The following is an 18,368-nucleotide window of genomic DNA, read 5'->3' on the forward strand; positions in this document are numbered from 1 at the left end:
TACGTTGCATGAGATTGAAATAAAAAAACAAGTGTTAACATGATATTTATTTTGCATAAATACACTATATAGTACTTAATTTATCATATTAAAACTTAATTTAATTTAAAATGTACTAATATGAGTTAATATTTGCTAATTATCCATCATTAACGCTAATCCGTTGCACGTGGCTGGTCTGGCCCGGGAGAAACGGCCATTCCGGCGTTTCTCGCCGGCCAGGCTGGGGAGGTGCAGGCGCACGGACGAATGCAGGCTCGAGTGAAGGTGCAGGCAACCAAACGGCCAGCGCGCTGCACACGTGGAGCTAGGCTGGCACGCTGCTTCGCACGTGCAGGCATCCAAACACGTCTCTAGATGGCGTTTGGTAACTGGGAAAAGAGAGGTGAGATAGGGAAAATAAAATGAAGGGTTATGAGAAGAGATGGATGACAATGATTGAATTTTGTTTCTATTCCAGTGAGATATTATTTTCCTTTCCCAGTATCCAAACCCTTTCCCAGTATCCAAACGGCACCTTGTAAAATAGACAAGTTACTCCGACGATAGTAACGATTCAATCGATCAAATAATCTTGTATTTTTGAAAAATATGATATATAAATTTATTTTTTATATCACTATATTTTTTACTTTTCCAAATTACTATATCGGTTGATAAACAATCTCGTAGTCGTATTTTTGGGAAGTACAATATGTAAATTTTTTATATACTATTTTTTTATTTCTTCATATTACTATATACTAAATTAATTTTACGTGTGAAGTTTCTATTCTGCGCAAAAAGGAGAGTGAGTTGATCACCACCGACAAACGTAGGTTCCAGCCGTCCAGGGCACCAAGCTCCTGAGCTACACAAATATGCAATGGTACATTGCTGAAACAGAAAGGATTATCTGAGCCTCCTAGCAATGTCAGATCGCAGATTGCACAACCAAGATCACATGCTAGCCACATATCATGTGTTACTGACTCCCAGGGTACATCAAAGGCAATTGCGCAAATTCACAGAACGTTAAATAAATACTTCAGATTCAAGAGGTTTCCATCAGAAATTTTTGATGCGAGTCAAGCAAGGCTCTAAAGGAACAACGACAACAAGAACGGTTTTGCTTCTCCGCAACTAAGGTCGCCACTCACTAGCCATCAAGACTGGATCACCAGTCTCAGATAATTTGGAGTCAAATTTTATTGCGCAGCATCCAGAAGTTCACATACCGCGCATCACCTGAACTGCTACCGCTGTATTGCCTTTTTCCTAGCCGCATCTTAGAGTTCTACCTTCTCTGCAGACCTACCTCCTACCTTGTGGGCTTCTGACACTCCCTGAAGCACCATTGCCCGAAAGTTCACATACCCAGCATCACCTGAACTTCTGCCTCCTCCTCAGCTCCCGCAGTATTGCCTTTTTCCTAGCCTCATCTGAAAGTTCTACCTTCTCTGCAGACCTACCTTGTGGGCTTCTGACATTCCCTGAAGCACCATTGCCCTGGTTTTCTCCAGGCCCGTATCCTGGTGGAAAGACTTCTCTTGAGATGGTGGTAGGAGTCATAACCCTTCTCTGCTCGAAGTTTATATTCCTTGCACCACCAGTTCCCTGGTTTTCTACAGGATCATATCCTGGTGGGCCAACTTCCCTTGAGATTTTTGTAGGACTTGTAAACATTCTCTGCTCGCAGCTCGTATTCCATGAAGCGCCATTGCCCTGGTTTTCTCCAGGCCCATATCCTAGAGGACCGACTTCTCTTGCAATCGTCGTAGGACTCATGAACACTCTCTGCTCCCAGCTCGTACTCCATGAAGCAACATTGCCCTGGTTTTCTCCAGGCCCATGTCCTGGCAGACCGACTTCTCCTGCGATGGCCGTAGGACTCCTAAACACTCTCTGCTCCCAGCTCGCACTCCATAAAGCGCCACTGCCCTGGTTTTCTCCAGGCACATATCCTGGTGGACCGACTTCTCTTGAGATGGTCATAGGACTCATAAACACACTCTGCCCACATCTCATATTCCATGAAGTGCCATTGCCCTGGTTTTCTTCGGGCCCATATCCTGGCGGACCGACTTCTCTTGAGATGGTGGTAGGAGTCATAACCACACTCTGCTCACATCTGGTATTCCTAGAACCACCATTGCCCTGGTTTTCTCCAGGACCATATCCTGGCGAACCAACATCTCTTGAGATGGTGGTGGGAGTCATAATCACTCTCTGTTCACACCTGGTATCTTGACTGTGTGGGATATCTTCTTCGTTACCTTCGTTAAGATTAATTTGGACCAACAATTTTTTGGAAATCATGTCATTTCTATCTGCAGTCGGTTTTTCCATGAACCCTACATTGGGTTCTCTGACTTGTATGTTATCTACAGCTGTGCTATTAATATTCTCAATAGTATATTTTCCCGGATGCTTTTTGTTCTTGGCAGCAGCAACTCTTGAATAATGACGAGTAGCAGAAAACCATTTACTGACCTGTTAGCAGAAACTCTATTAAGGCAGGAGAAATACAATAACAACCCAATAAGCATGAAACACGAAATTCACTGGGAGACGAAAAACAAAGGCGGCAGTAAGTACCTGAATGAATGTCAGTCCTAGCTCTTGTGCCAGACTCTCTTTTGCTGGGCGACTAGGATATGGATCTTTCTCAAAATGTACCTTCAGTTTCTGCAAGAAAAATGTAGTTTCAATGACGTAATAGATATTAAATTTACAATTAATTGGATCAATTTGTTAGCACAAAATGGTTCTAAGAAAAAATTGTATAACCATCTAAACCAAAAGGAGATATGTAAATATTCTCTACCTGACTAATTATAGGACCAAAATGATGTTTTCGGGCTGTGCTACTGCTGACATTGGAGTGAAGAACTTCAGTTTGCTGCTCACTTACAGAACCATGAAGCCACTCCCTCTGAGGAGTATGTTCATTATTCTGTTGCCCAGCTGGTGCTCTTCTAGAGCACCGTTTGGCAGGATAAAGTGGCGCACCAGGTAAATCTGTTTCGCTGCCTTCTAATTGTTCTTTTCCGGACCACTCTTCATCATCACTTGAATCAGATGATTCTCCATACGCCTCCTTTAGATTGCCACATGAAATAAACGGAAGAGAAAGGAGTAAGGTCCACGATAGTTGCTTCATCAGTGTTCCTAGTGTACTATGTGGTTTTGATAGAAGTTATGTACTGATTGCTTCACTAAAGCATGTATTTGAGATGGTTCATTGAGTGTTATTTTCTGTACATATAAAAAATGAGCTAATAGCTCTTTTTATTGTTGGTTGTCTTCAGTTGAGTGTCACTCTCTATACATATATGCTTTACAGCATGGCCTAGTTTTACTTGAAGGCTTTTTTACTTAATGATCGATATATGCGCCATGTGTATAACATAAGTTAGGGACTGCATCTAAGTGTTTCAGGACCTGCAGTGCAAGCATTACTACAAAATAGCATGATCTGCCAGACATAATCTGATATTCACTTTCGTCAGAAGCATTGACTTGCACTCTTGCCGCTCTTGCAGGAGAAAAAAATAAATGCAAAAGGGGAAGATAGAAAAAAGGACTTGGTTTGTCTACGGCAAAGAGACCAAGTCTGCACACTCCTAACTTTTTTGCATAAAATTTGGCTACAGTCAACCATGGCACAAAGATAGGCATTTGATGCTTCTCTGGAGGAGCAAACGTTATATTCTTACCTTTCATATTTCAAGTCATGTTGAATTAGGACTTAAACCTTTTGTATTTAGGACTTAACAAGAGGTAGGAACAAATAAATACAGAAAACATGTATTGATGGTATGGGAAAAATGCAAGAGAGATGACATACATCATACAGTTTTTTGTAATCCAACCGTTCAACCTGCCGCCTACTTGAAACTGGTAGTATCATGTCTTGCTCTAGCTCCATCTCCACAAATGCACGATTGGAATTTTCTTCATTAAAGTGATTATCAACAGCACTAATTTTCATTCTATCAGCATGGTCTATGACATTTGATAATGGAGATATCGAGACTTCATCCAGACCACGAGATTTAGCAATCTCAGCACAGAAATCATCAGAGTCAGATGTGAAATCCGACTCTTCTGAGTTTGATTCGTTTTTTCGGTCTTCACTAGAATCTGGACCTGTTGGATCAAAGTCATCATCCTCTGAGTCCTCCGAAGGCAAACCAAGGTCATCGACTGTCCTTGCATTATTTGAAGAATCAGACCTTTTGTTTTTAAAAGGTTTAGAATCCTCAAACGAGGTGATAAAATCTGAGACATCAGAATCTGACCTTTGCCCTCGTCCTCTGCAGAAGATCTGTCTTCATTCACCATGTGCCCTTCAGCCAATGCAGGGTTGTAATCATTGTCCTCTGAATCATTCGGCTGTAGATTAGAAGCATCAACTTGTTTAGAACCATTCGCAAGTGAAGCTGCCTCAGGGAAAACTTCCTGCAGAGATTAAATGTAGTCTCGTGTTGGAATATAATTCAGCCTCATTTTATCTTGATTGTACAGGTACTTCGTTGGTTTTTACCTCCCACGAGTCATGAATAGAGAGTTTGCTTCCTTGGAGTTCATTTAGTGCATCTATACAGTCTAATTTGCACACACATGTAGGGCAAAGCCATCCTTCATCCCCCGGAGGTACTAGAAATAAAAACAGTTACAAATAAGCAGCAGATGCAACTATGATTTCAATATATAGGAAAAACAGAAAATGTAATGGATATATTACTATCTTCAGTCAGCAAGGGAGGGTTCAAACAATTCTGGTGGAACCCTCTATCGCAGGCTCCATCACAAAGAATGATGTCGTTTTGTAAAGTAACATCCTTTGTACCACATATGGCACAAAAAATCTGAAAGATGAAACAAATTATCTCTGCAATAACTTGACAACCAGGGTCAAATAAAAATATGAGAAATGCGAGAACAGAAAGAAAATAAAAATATGAGAGATGTCAAGAATAAAGTGAGACTGTCTACATCTTCACTAGAAATTTCTCCTGCAGAATCAAACAAAGATTCTTCAAGCTTTCCCTCAGATAAAAGATAATCCATATTCCGAAAAGCTTCCCGAATTCGTAACTTGCATCGCAGAATTTCTGCCTTGGCTCGCTCAAGCTCTTTCTCAGGTCTTATTTTTTCCAAACTGCGAATTTATGTATCATCAACGCGGTATAAGAGGAGAAGACACATTTCAACAATATAAAACTATCAATAGAATTACATAAATACCTAGTGAAATAGAATTATAGAAATACTAGTGAAATAGAATTACGGAAATACATAGTGGAATGTGAACTACAAGGAACAGTACAATATATTCCCTACATATGATGGATAAATCTGGAACATGGGAAGCAGCCAATATGTAACCAAGATTCATGATCCGTTCTGTTTGACATACATCCCTAAAAATTCTTAGTACATATGGTAAAACAGTTACATATAAAGAGGAAAACCAACTTTAACACTTAGCAGATGAGGATGTGTGTGCACAATGTATCCTACCAAATACCAACTAATTCGATCCTTTTGGAATGACAAATAAATGTTCCAAGCCAAACAAACCAAAAACCAAACACTAATTCCAAAAGGAGAGAAAAGTGCACAAGGAGTTGAGCAGGCGATATACATAATTATTTGAGTGACAAACCTTTGACCTCTCCAGCCTTCACTTGCATAAGCCTGAATCAGGCTTTGTTCATAGTTCATTCGATTCAAAATGTACCTAACTCTTTGACAAATTTTTAAGTAATCCTTCTTGGGACTGCGATCCTTTGAGCGCCTGCCACTTTTTCTTTTTCTCGCAGATGGTTGAGCGGAAGTAATATCATTTAGAGGCTCACTACATGTCTCATTCTTCTTTTTTGTAGCAGAACGAAGCACCCTGACACCAACCTTTGGACAATCTGTCTTTGAGGGTGTGCCACTTTTCCTTTTTCTCGCAGCTGGTTGAGCAGCAGTACTATCATTTAGAGGTTCATGACATGTCTCATTCTTCACTTTTGAGGTAGAGCGGAGCACCCTGGCACTGCTCACAGGGCTTCTCACCTTTGACAGACTGCCACTTTTTCTTCTTTTCACTGCTGGTTGAGCAACAGTACTATCATTTAGAGGCTCACTGCATAACTCATTCTTGTTTTTTGAGGCAGAACGAAGCACCCTGACACTGTTATTGGGACTTCCCACCTTTAAGGGACTGACACTTTTTCTTTTATTTTCAGCTGGTTCACCAGCAGTACTATCATTTAGAGGCTCGCTACATGCCCCATCCTTATTTTTTGAGGCAGAGCGAAGCACCCTGACACTGTTATTGGGATCCTCAGACGGACTACCACTTTTTCTTTTTTTCGTTTCTGGTTGAGCAGCAGCACTATCATTCAGAGGCTCACTACATGCCTTATTATTCTTGATTGAGGCAGAGCGAAGAACCCTGCCACTACTATGTGCAGATCTCAAGGGATACCTGTTACTTGCTGATCCTTCTGAGCTTTTCCTTACCATTTTTACCGTTCCTCTACAGCTATTTCTGGCTCACAAGCAAAAGCTGCATTGTTCCCAATGTCTCCATTGTCCTGAACAAGACCAGACGTATTTGTTTTTATCCATATAAATGATAAAGAAAATGGACATCCTCCACAGGAACTGCTAGGCCATTGGAACCTCAGGGGGCGCCTTCGTTCACTAGGTAAGTCTATCCAGTCAAGACAAATGTGCCAGGACCTACAACAATAAAAAAAAACATGAATATGCTTATCAATGGTACCAACAAATATTAAAATGTAATCGTTCATGAGTGCTTGCTTTGAAAAGACCTATTGTATCCCTCATGGCTCACATTAGAGTTCAACTAGTACTTATTTGATCGAAGATAAATGAATGTAAGAATGCAAGGGGACACACACGGATATATATATATATATATATATATATACACACTAAAATTATGCAACACAGCAACTTTATATATTCATCTCAGATATTAAATGTGTGATATGTTGTATTCTTTATGTCGCTAACATGAGATGCTTAATCTAAGAACAGCTCACTTGAAAGACAAGCCAACTCCATCCTTTGATCAGAAATTGTAGTTGCTTTGCTGGTACATTGTAGATTTGGTATAAATAGTCCATCAGCATGTAACATGTCATCGTTTTACTAGGATAAGATCAATTTATAAGCTGCAAAGCTAATGCATGGCATACCAGACATTGCCAAGACGATTTTTATACCGTATTCTAATCAAAACTAACCAGCTCATCGAGTTCCAATCACTCACCCACCCCTCGAGATCTGAAGCACCCAAAAGTCACCGGCTTTTAAGCAATGTATCGGTTAATCACCTCCTGCCATCGAGCCACAGCAACCTCGCAGCTACTGTGATGAAGCAAACTAGCTTAGAAGCAACTACAACACATGGGTAGGGCGGGTCCGGAAAACGGTGATTTTCTAGGGGATTTAGGGGAAGGGGGACGGGGGTTCTGCAAATGGGAGTCTGGAATCTGTAGAGTGCGATGGAGAACAAAGCGAGGACACGAGTGGTGCTGCAGCTGCAACTCGACCGCCTACCAGGATGACCACCTGCGAGTGGCTCGAGAACGGTGCCACCTGCTACGGCGGAGGTGATCGGTCGGCGGCGAGCCATCGGGAGAGGGTTTCGCAGGGGAAACAGACCTCTCCAGTGGGGACGGTAGGCACTCAGCAAGCTCGGGCGGGTGGGTCGGCGGGCGGTGACTCCGAGGGGCGCGACCGCGCAGCGTTGGATCATGGGGGACGCGGAGGTTGCGGCGGTGTGGAGCGCGCGCGTACGAGCACAGGCGAGTGAATCGGTGGAGTGGATGGAGGATGGGGAGGGAGGGTGGGCACTTACCTCGCCGCGGCCGGCACCGCGAGCTTCCCCTCCCGTCGATTTCGCAGCTTGCGAACACCCTCCCGCGTGCGTCGTGAAAATGCGATGGACTGACGGTCGGTCTGACGCAGGTCACGCGTACGAATGTGCTAGGGCTCGTTTATCGCAATATCGCCTCTTCCGGGAAGCGGTCGTTGGGCTGGGTCGGTTACTCGTCTTCAGGTCCGAAAGCCCCATTTGTTTGGGCCCTAGAAGTCGGAAGACTAAGCAAATAGACTATTTTTGCAAGCGGCTTGAGCCGCCCCTCCCTCCTCGAGTTTTTTTTTTTAATTTTTATATTTTTTAAAATAATAATTAAATAAATGTATTCCGGAAGAAAATATTTGCAAGAATAGACCCTATCATCACCCTCTTATAGGACAGTTAGACCCTTACCATCTACTAAGAGAGCGGTAAGCAATCCGCCATGCGTCACTGTGGCTTATCGTTTTCTGAGAGGACGGTAAGCGAAGTCACACGCCACCGTGGCTTACGCTCATCATACAGCGGAAGTACCATTTACAGGGCTCTCTATAAAACAGTAGTCCTCTGTTGCTCTAAAAATTCTAGAATTTTTTTACGTGTTTTATAATCCATATGCAACATATTTTAATTAGATTCACTCAAAAAGTATGTGTAGAATTTAAACTAAAATTCTCTAAAAAATACTACTTTTATAATTAGGGCGCTAACAATTGTTAGAACTTATAAAACTAGTATTTTTTGGAGAATTTTAGTTTAAATTCTATACATGTTTTTTAGTAAATCTAATTAAAATGGGTTATACATGGATTATGAAACACGTAAAAAAATTCTAAAATTTTTAGAGCAATAGAAGACCACTGCTTTATATAAAAAAGATAGAAAGAAAAAATAGTCGTGGGAACAGTACTTTTGGCGCTACAATGTTCACCCGTACCATAACCGCTATCTGAGGCGACGGTAAGCCACGATAGCACGTGGTGGACTGCTTAGGCCTAACCGCCCTATGAGAGGGCGGTAGGGGTCTATTCTTGTAAATATTTTCTTCCGAAATACATTTATTTAATTATTTATGTTAAAAAAATATAAAAATAAAAAAACTCTCCCTCCTCCTCCATCGCAAAAGGCAACTTTGTATAGTAAATAAGGAGAAGCCCAGGCTGGTGGGCTTGCTCTTGCTTTTGCGGGTGGGCTTGCTCTTAGACTTTGGTGATATCTAACCGCAAATGCTATTATATAAATATTGCTAACTGGTGTCTCAGTCTGTCGACACCACTGGAGAAATACCACTTTGCATCCCCTTGCGCACGTGCGGCTATCTCATTCATTCATCTCTCACCTGATATTCATACATCCGTTGATTCTCTTATATATCTCATGATTTTTTCTCCTATCCTCTAGTACGAATCTTAACACAAATAAACTGTGTTGACAAGAAGTACGCCCATATGAGCTAGTGGAATTCCCATGTTCTCGCCGTCCGCGCCCTCCCTCTCATCGTCTGCTAGCTCAACTGCTCCTCCGTCTTCATCCCTGGCGGCTCTCAGATCCGGTCTTTGCGTCAAAAGTTGTTGTATGTTCTTTGTTTGGAGTTGATTTTGACACAAGTTTCTTTCCACTTCCCGGATCATGCAGGACCCATATCAAGAAGATGGTCGGCAGAGCTACCCACTAAGGATCCGGTGTTCACAGAGCAGTTTGATTATGCCCACACCACGTGCGTAAAAAGTGAAGGTTTATCTAGTCTTTAAGTGTGATTTTGATAATTAATGATAATGCTTGCGGACTAACAATTGTATTAAGAATTATTAGTAGTTTATTCCATAGGTGATCAATGGATAATTAAGCATGGATTTATTGAGGAATGATATACGATCAAAAGAGATACATCAAGAAGAATGAGCTCTAGATGATGCTTGATTAAGCGGTGAAAAACCTATGAAATAACAATATGTTGAGAATTGTTGATAGATTGTTCTATATGAGATGCATAAGTGGTAAAGTATGGATTCGTTAAGGAATGTCATGAGATCAAAGAAATGCATCGAAGTTATTGAGTTATAGTGATGCTCATGAAATGAAGGAGAAGCTTAAGAAGATTGACGATAAACGTGAAACCATGAAGGTTAAGTCACTTGTGGAGATTTAGTGATTAAAGATATTAGATTGTCAATTGAGCTTTTATAGACTAACCAAATTGTTATGCGCTTGAGTATGAGTGGGTTAGGTTCCATATGAAGTCAAGTATTGAATTAATATATTCAATATACCAAGTTAGAAGAGCAAGATCAAGATAAGTTTAGTGGACAATTTATGTACTTGATGCTTACAGTTCATGTCTTAGTGGTGAGCTGGATAAAGATGATATGAAAAGAGAAGTCTTTCACGCTTAGTGTATGGAAAGCGATCAATTAGACTTCATCAAGCTTTCGAAAGATCAAGAGAGAATTGAGATGGAAAACGAGGATGAACATCGTCATCAAGCTCAAGTGAAGAGTTGATGACAAGCCTAGAAGAAGCATCGAACTAGGATGATGTGTTCATCAAATTTGACGGGATGGCTCAAGGCAAATGTATAACTAGAAAATATTTTCTAGCTTTGCCAGTGTGAAGGTGTTTGGTGGGAGACTAGGTTATAGGATTGATAGTTGTACTATCAAGAGGGGCTACCGGATGCATAACTCACAGGATGTCAAGTGCCCATACCATATGCTTAGTGTGCGCTGGGTGTGTGAGTAGGTCTTGCTTAATGTGTTGAGGGTATCTAAACGGTGGTTTAGATTTAACCTTCAATGTGGTTTTCACCTTTGTGGTGGATGTATGCCTTTGGCCAAGCATGTGTGGCATTTGGTGTGCAATATGGTAACTAGTTTAATTTTGGATGATTAAGCTTAGTAGAATGGGTACAAGTGTACAAATCTATTTTCAGAATGTTCCTAGGTTTGATCTAATGTGTTTGATATCAAACAATCAGTTGAGATGTGTAGCCATTTGAATAAACTTTTTGTAGAGTCCAAGATCACCGAAATCGAATATCGGGTTCGAAAGTTATCGGTGTTTTTAAGAGTGTGAGATGTGCTGATAGAAAGTTTCGATGTGAGGATCGGAAGTTCTGATCCAAGTTCTGGTGTGCGGGAAGTTTCGATGGGTAGATCAGAAGTTCCTATGTGCCCTCAAATTATTATGAGTGGGGTACTCGAATGCTTAATATTTTTAGGACTATGAGTCCTCAAATAGATAAAGTTGTAGATATGAGTATTTCTTCTTATAGTGATCAATTCATATCATTCAATGAGGAAGAGAAATACATACATCTAAATGCTTAAGCTACTAATGCTTTATTCAATAGTTTGAGCGAAGATGTATTCGAAACCATCATACTGTTTGAAGATGCTCATCCTATTTTGCCAATGCTTAAGGAAAGATATCACAAGCCTAAATGAGATGAAGAAATTCTTCTTTCAGAGACATTATTTGAGGAGTGCTCAACTTTATCATCTACTATAAAGAGCACCAAATGATTTTCTCCTTCCACCAAAGGGATTTCACTCTGTCATCCACTTCATCAACCTACAACTCTGAGAAGGTAATGAAATGGTGAGTGTGATCAATGAGTGTCTAATCCTCTCATTGGACCCCTACAACACTAGCAATAAAAACTCTATATCCGCCTGTGTTGTTAATCATTGCATATCATTTAGTACTAAATTGCAATTCTATCATGATTCATTGTTCTTATAGTAATACCTTTATTTTTACTAGTACTCGTGAGACTACATTTTGAAGGAAATAAAAACATATGGGAGACAAAACTTAAATGGAGAAGCCACAAAGAAAAACAAGAAGAATACTCCATCTAGTAGAAGATCAAAGACGAATAAGATGTGTTATACATGTCCATCAATATAGATATTATAGTATCGATTGTCCTCAACTTAGGAGTGGAGTATCCACTTCCGTAAGATGCTTATCCCCTCACTCCGATACACAAATATGCTTTATGATAAAAGATAAAAAGAAAATGGTAAGTGGGGATGACATTAATAATAATGTCTCAACATCTGTTAGGCTGTGCTGCGTTGCTCGCCAAAGAAAGTTTTCTCTCATACATATCTGGTCATGTTTGGGAAGATTGACACGAATTGTTGAGTCCTGCGTACCTACGTAGCTTTCCTATCTCCTTGCCAGTGCTGGTTTCCATGCCACGTACGTGTGCATATTATGAAGTCGATCTAGTAGATCCATCATCAGTTACGGTTTGTTAAGCATCCAAATCAACGGCCGAATGTTTTGCTTTTTTTAGGAGTTTCTAATAATTCTTGTTTTTTCCAGCGTATCTCACTCAAAAATCACCCTGGTGCTCTTGAAGGAGCCTCTAATTAATAATAGTAAGATCGTGTACAGATAAGATACGGTTCATGTTAGTTGTTTTAATTTATTTTGAGATCAATTACGCAGGTGGAGTACGAAACTAGCTTCGTAGTACAATGCACCATAGAATTCAGCTAGATGTGTCTTACCGTCTTAGGTGATGTTTAGTTTAGTTTCGGATAATTTTTGCTATTCAGAAGTAAAAAGTTAAATCAAATAATTCATTTTTAATGATTTCTAAGAAATAAAATTGGTAAAGTTATCATTATATTAAAAATCAGAAACTGATCTGGAGGAACTTTTATAACTTCTGATGAATGATGTTCTAAAAGATATTACATATATTATATATTTCTTCCGTATAAAAAAAACCTATTCAGAAATAGATTTTTTATAAACAACTTTTCAACCGCAGCTTTTGAAAAATCCTTAGCCTAAACAAAGAGACCCTTAGCCATCTAGCAAGTGGCACTATATAAAAAATTATTAAAAAAGACACCACATTAGTAACGACTACTTAACACACATTACTAATGTTCTATCACTAATATTAATATTCTATTAGTGATAGGTCCAATAAAAATCTATCACTAATATTACTTCTGATAGGGATCAGATATAGACATGTCACTAATGAGTGATCATTAGTGACGAATTGTTCTAAGCTAGTTATTAGTGACGGGTCAAATTATGACCCGTTACTAATGATAAGGTCATCAGTGACGGGTCGTCGTAGGCTAGTTATTAGTGTCGGGTCACAACTTGACCTGTCACTAATAATTCACTCATTAGTGACGGGTCATCCTATAACTTAGTATCGGGTTAACTTGTAATTTATCACTAATGATCAACTCCCGTCATTAATGACGTTATTTGTAAATATTTTTATTTTATTTTATTTTTCACTTATTTTTTTCTTACTTTAGCAGCACTTGAATAGGAACTATTGTATATTTCTACTTAAGTTTGATGTAATATGTGACAGTTATAGACACAAACACGCGTTCCGAAAATGGTGCAGAAATTTTCAGGGCGAGAACTCAATCTTCCAAGCTATTTTTAGCCTCGAAAAATTCTCCAAACTTGATAAAGTCGGGGAGAAACGGATTTAACATTTTTTTAATGTCCGTAGATTTAAAAAATATCGAAATCAAAGTCTGTATGCAAAAGTTAAGCCTGTTTTATCGAATGCACTCCAGATCACCTATCAAATTATAACCATCAACGAAATTTAGCAATATTAGTCATTAGTGACGATTCATGGTTATGCCATGTCACTAATGAACTTCGGCAAAAAAAATTAAAATAATAAAATATCTTGTTTGTATTACAACTATATGATAGCAGATGTGTTAAGGTGACTACACACGGGAGGAGGAGATCGCGGGTTCAATTCCTATAGAACGCAAACTTAAAAATAATGTGAAAATTGTAGCTTGTGAGGTATATAAGATGAGTCTGTATTAGGATGGTTTGGATGAAAAAAATATTTCATTTGACTTTTTTGTCAAAAAAAATATGAAAAATATTCTTCGATCATTAATGACAGGTCAAGATTACAACCTATCGCTAAAGTTTAATCATTAGTGATAAGTTATCATCTATCACTAATGACATATTATTAGTGATAGATAAGAGTGATAGGTACGAAACATATTACAAATATTGATTATCACTTATTACTAATAATTTTTTTCAAATAGTGCGGTGAAGTGAACAACATACTGCTGTATCTATCGCTACGTTATTATCCTCGGCACTAGTCTAAACACCAATAATAATTGGATGCAAAAACTAATAATTGAGCCATGCCTATTTTGATATAGAAGAAATAATTCTAGCCAAACGCTAGCTGCTGAGCTTATTCGTACTCGTCGGAGCTACCGAGGAATCCGGTCACGTGGAGGACGGCGTTGCGGACGGCGCGGAGGTCGCGGCCCTTGAGCGTGCGCCCGTGCCCCACGCACACCGAGGAGGCCACCCGCCGCTCCTCCGTGCACCGCCTCGCCGCGAGGACGTGCGGCGGCACGATAGCTGCCTCTGCACACGAGGCTCTTCTGACGATCATGCCGCCGTCGTCATCTCCGTAGTCGCAGCTGTGCGCGCACGAGTGCCGGCTCGTTTGGCGCGCCTCCGCCGGCATCGCGGGCATGCGCATGGGCGCCGACTGCAGGTGGAACGGGCGCGTGGCGGCGTTGGGTTGTTGATCCGTGTGGTGGCGGCGGTGTCGGTGACAGTCCTGGTGGTGGTGGTGGGCGTCCCGCGTCCGGCCACAGGACGTCGGCTTCCTGGAACTCTTCCATGTCGCGCGGCAACGATGGCTAGCTTAGCTGCACCGCTAGTTCCTGCCCGCGACGTTCGATCGCGCGCGTTGCTGGATTTATATAAGCGCCTAGTGCCTAAGGGGCTGGGGGTGGGGGGAGCTGGGAAGGGGCCAGATACGCATGGCGTCATGCGGATGCAGCGGAGAGTGGATTGTGAGCATCGGGCGGCGCGGCTAGCTCGCTCACGGTTTCGTGACGGTGCAGGCTCGGCGCGGAACAATCTGGTGTATTTTGTGTCATCTGACGTCGCCGTTGTCCATATGCGGTAGCAGTGCTAACTTTTTGTGAGGACCTGATCGGTGTGGAAATGTGTCATAGTATTGGTGCATGACGATCGGACTGTACGCATTGGTCAGTGTCTGAGGATTTGATACCTGATTGTCTAATATTAAAAATAAGAATATATGTTGATAAAGTACACTGTATATAGAGATACATAGTTTATACAGATGTAGATGAGTCTAATTCTAAGAACTAGATGAATTTTAATGTCTAAGGTTTAAGATTTAGTCGACTAGAGGTTGTTTCTACTGTGAATTTTCAATAGGTGTTGGTTTATGCTCGATTAGTCTTCAGAGTTACTCGAATATCTTAGCTATGTCTTATTTGGATTGTTAGACTCATGTGGATCTATAAATTCTCTCAAACATGGGATAACTTTTATATCTGGGATGATAGCTTTCAAATATATTATTTTCATATCTTACTTCCTATCAAATAAGATGTATTCAATCATTATATATATTTTATAGGTATTATATTATATATATGTCAGTCACGTTGCAGTAACTTTTTTGTCAGTAAGGAGAAGCTGCCATGATCCATGGAAAAAAATTAAGTGTCTGGTAATGATGATGGCCTAATCATGAATCGCTGCCGTGCCATGGGGGGCAGCGTGTGGATCGAATCGGAACCTCTTGACGGAGACGGAAGCTACTGTGCTTGGCGTGCAATTGTTCGGCAGGGCGGCTAATCACCGCCGCGCGCTGTGTTTAGCAGTGCGAATCACGCTAGACAAAACCGAAGAGTCACGCTAATACTGGTACGGACATACCACAATTTGCTCCAATTTGATCATCTCAAGTGGTGCATCCATTTGTGCACGCATGGTTCCACATACCTCTCGCATTTCACAGGGTTTTACCTCGTTTCAACGATCATTTCCCTCTCGGCAAAAGTGGAAAATACTGTTGGGGTTGGATCATCAGGCTCAAGGACCACACACGGTAAGTGGTATGTAAGCCTGATATTCTGTATCAAGGGTAGCACTAGATCAGTGAGGTTTACACGATGTTTGAGTCTGATCAGACGACCTTCGAGATTCGGCCGAGGAGCGGAGCACGTCGCAGAGGACAGGACGATGTACCCAACCGAGTATCTTTTATATGAAACTTCTTACAGGGACAGTCTTGACACGATTGATACATACAGACTTGATGAGCTAGCGTCTGCAGATTAAAGTGCTTGAGGCAAACTAAGACTACTCATCCGCGGCCACGCAGGGGAGGGGGGGGGGGGAGTTGTCATTTCGAAGGGAAAAAAAGATGCTACCTTGAAGCAAGTTGCAGACTTCTGAGCTGCAAATGTGCACGAATTACGCCAAACTTGATTCTCTGCACGCACCTGTATTGACAACTCCGATGAAGGCAAGAATATAGCTTTTGTGTTGGCCAAATGTCGTATTCTTTCTTTATTCTTTCTATATTCAGACCAAGTTACATCAGTGAAGCGAACAAAGAAGGTCCATGTTCTCTTTTATCAAAATCAAAGTAGCAGCCGGCGCCAAAAATTTACAACACGAGCTCTGTTCTTTTCGAGAACAAAACGACAGTCTTCTGACACTGGAAATTGATCAGAAGAATGAAATATGTACACCGGAATGTCATACGGCTCAGCAGCTCCAATGATCCTCCAGAGTCCAAGCATTTCTTAGCTCTCTCCCGATAGAAACTTATCATCCGATCCTGGTTTTTAATTGCACCAGAAGACCAATATCGCGATCACCACAAGACTCTGCAACGGTTCACCTCGGCGCCCAAGCGATGACACGCGGCACCGTTGGCCGGTATGTCGATGGGAGACGACACGGCCGGCCCCGTCCTCCACCCCTCACGTTGAGCGGCGGCGGCGGGCTTCACGTGCCGGCCAGCGCGCCCAAAACCACCGGGAAATGGCCACAGCAAACCCCCGCCCCCGAGCGGCTCGTCCACCGTGTCCGGCCACAGCACGTCCGCCTCCTGCCACTCCTCGTCGTCGTCCGCGTCAGGGCTCGCGCCAGCCGATGACGACGGGCCGGCGCCGGAGAGGACGAAGGACCCCTCGAAGTGGCGACCGAACACCAGCGCGCCGCTCGACACGGAGCCCGCGGCCTCGTACGGCGCCGAGGGCGCGAACGGCAACAGCTCGTCCCGCGGCGGCGCGGCGCGCGCCGTGTCGGGCCACAGGATGTCCGCTTCTTGGAACTCGTCCATGGCGTCCATTTCCGCGTTTCGGCTTCTGCCACGGGCCATGACGGACGAGGCAGGCTGTATTATATTCGTGCGCGGCGCGGGCGTGCACCGCGTCATGCGCGGGTTGCGCCATTCGCTTGTGGCCCGAAGTGACGTAGGGGGCACTCTTCCTCCGGACCTGATTTTGGAATCTTGGCGAGAGAGCAACTCCTGTGAGGTTACTCACTGGCTCTTAATTGAGATTGCCTAAATTACAGCTAAGCGATGCCCGTATAGTTGCTTGCTTGACGTCAAGCAGAGATCGGCATTGGCTAACCAATAATTTGATCAGAAATATAGTGGTTCGGATGAATACAGGTTCAGTTATGATGGTTTCAAATACTCCCTCCGATCAGTGTCGTTTTAGGTTATGTATATATAGTCAATGTATTTAGATTTTATTAATCAGTATCATTTCGAATATTTCATTTTTTTTAACAAATCGATACGAGAATACAACAAAAACGCTAAGAGGCTTACTAACAGAAAAGAAAAGGACCAAAAGCCACTCTCTCACAACAAGCTGCGCCAAGTGCCGCGCATCTCCCAAAACCCATGTCTCAGGCTTTTTTTCCTTGATTTTGTGGATGAGCCAGGCTACACAGAGTTCCTTCTGCTCACATTTCTGTCCTAACATATTTCCCAAGGGTCTAACATGATGAGCGCTCGAACGACTTTTTTTTGGTCCCAAGGATGTGCTAACACGGAATATCTTTTTGAATATTTTGGTTGAACTCTTAGGTGGTGTTTGGATTCTTGAAAATGGCTGGTGGGATAGGAAAATAGGAGGTGGGATGAATTAAATCAGTTGTTTGGACGAAGGGATAGCGAAATGAAGAGGGTTGAGGAATGGGAAATGGGCGCATCTTTTCCTCCCGTGTGAAGCCCACAGGCAGGGGTGGGTTGGGGCGGGATAGAGCCGAAAAGTGATGTAAAATTACATTTTTGTCCTCATAAAACATAAAACTCTAGTGACCTCCTGCCCCGGTTGTGTCTTCCTTTGGCTCATCTTCAAATAGGCTCTTGGCGGCGCTGGAGGCGGAGTGCGCGCAGGAGGAGCAGAAGAAGCGCTAGGAGAGAGGTGTGGTTGCGCCATTTTGCGATGCGAGATGGTAGAGGGGATCCGTGCGGTGGGAGGCAGCAGAGGCAGAGGCGGTGGGGCGAAGGAGGGAGAGGAGGCCAATCCTCTCCGTCGTTGCCGGGATCGCAAGGTTCATGCTCGTTTTGATTCTTCGGAATATTTTTTGGGGGTGTTGTGATGGTGTTTTTGACTTTTTTTGTGCGTGTGTTGGTGCCGAAGGGGACGATAGAGTG

The 18,368-nt window shown here is 42.2% G+C and overlaps 1 protein-coding gene across 1 annotated transcript; it reads right to left on the reverse strand.

Moving 5' to 3' along the window:
* Positions 1–980: 980 nt before the first annotated feature.
* LOC133920644 (homeobox protein HAZ1-like) lies at positions 981–7,835 on the reverse strand. The gene is made up of 10 exons (XM_062365247.1): positions 7,280–7,835; positions 5,654–6,723; positions 4,981–5,146; positions 4,730–4,853; positions 4,529–4,641; positions 4,284–4,443; positions 3,830–4,188; positions 2,807–3,079; positions 2,578–2,667; positions 981–2,472 (listed from the first exon to the last, which is right to left on the reverse strand). Exons 2-10 carry the CDS (start codon positions 6,502–6,504, stop codon positions 1,363–1,365), a joined length of 3,246 nt encoding a protein of 1,081 aa, XP_062221231.1. The 5' UTR covers positions 6,505–6,723; positions 7,280–7,835; the 3' UTR covers positions 981–1,362.
* Positions 7,836–18,368: the final 10,533 nt, after the last annotated feature.

This window comes from Phragmites australis, chromosome 1 (assembly GCF_958298935.1).
Source record: "Phragmites australis chromosome 1, lpPhrAust1.1, whole genome shotgun sequence".
Classification (NCBI taxonomy): domain Eukaryota; kingdom Viridiplantae; phylum Streptophyta; class Magnoliopsida; order Poales; family Poaceae; genus Phragmites; species Phragmites australis.

Excerpts from the sequence above, each read along its gene's own strand:
- LOC133920644 (XM_062365247.1), bottom strand. The coding sequence starts at position 6,504 with ATGGTAAGGAAAAGCTCAGAAGGATCAGCAAGTAACAGGTATCCCTTG. Across the intron at positions 4,642-4,729 it reads TCCCTTGCTGACTGAAGATA|TACCTCCGGGGGATGAAGGA; the intron begins GTAATATATCCA and ends TTTTATTTCTAG. Across the intron at positions 2,473-2,577 it reads TAGGACTGACATTCATTCAG|GTCAGTAAATGGTTTTCTGC; the intron begins GTACTTACTGCC and ends TTCTGCTAACAG.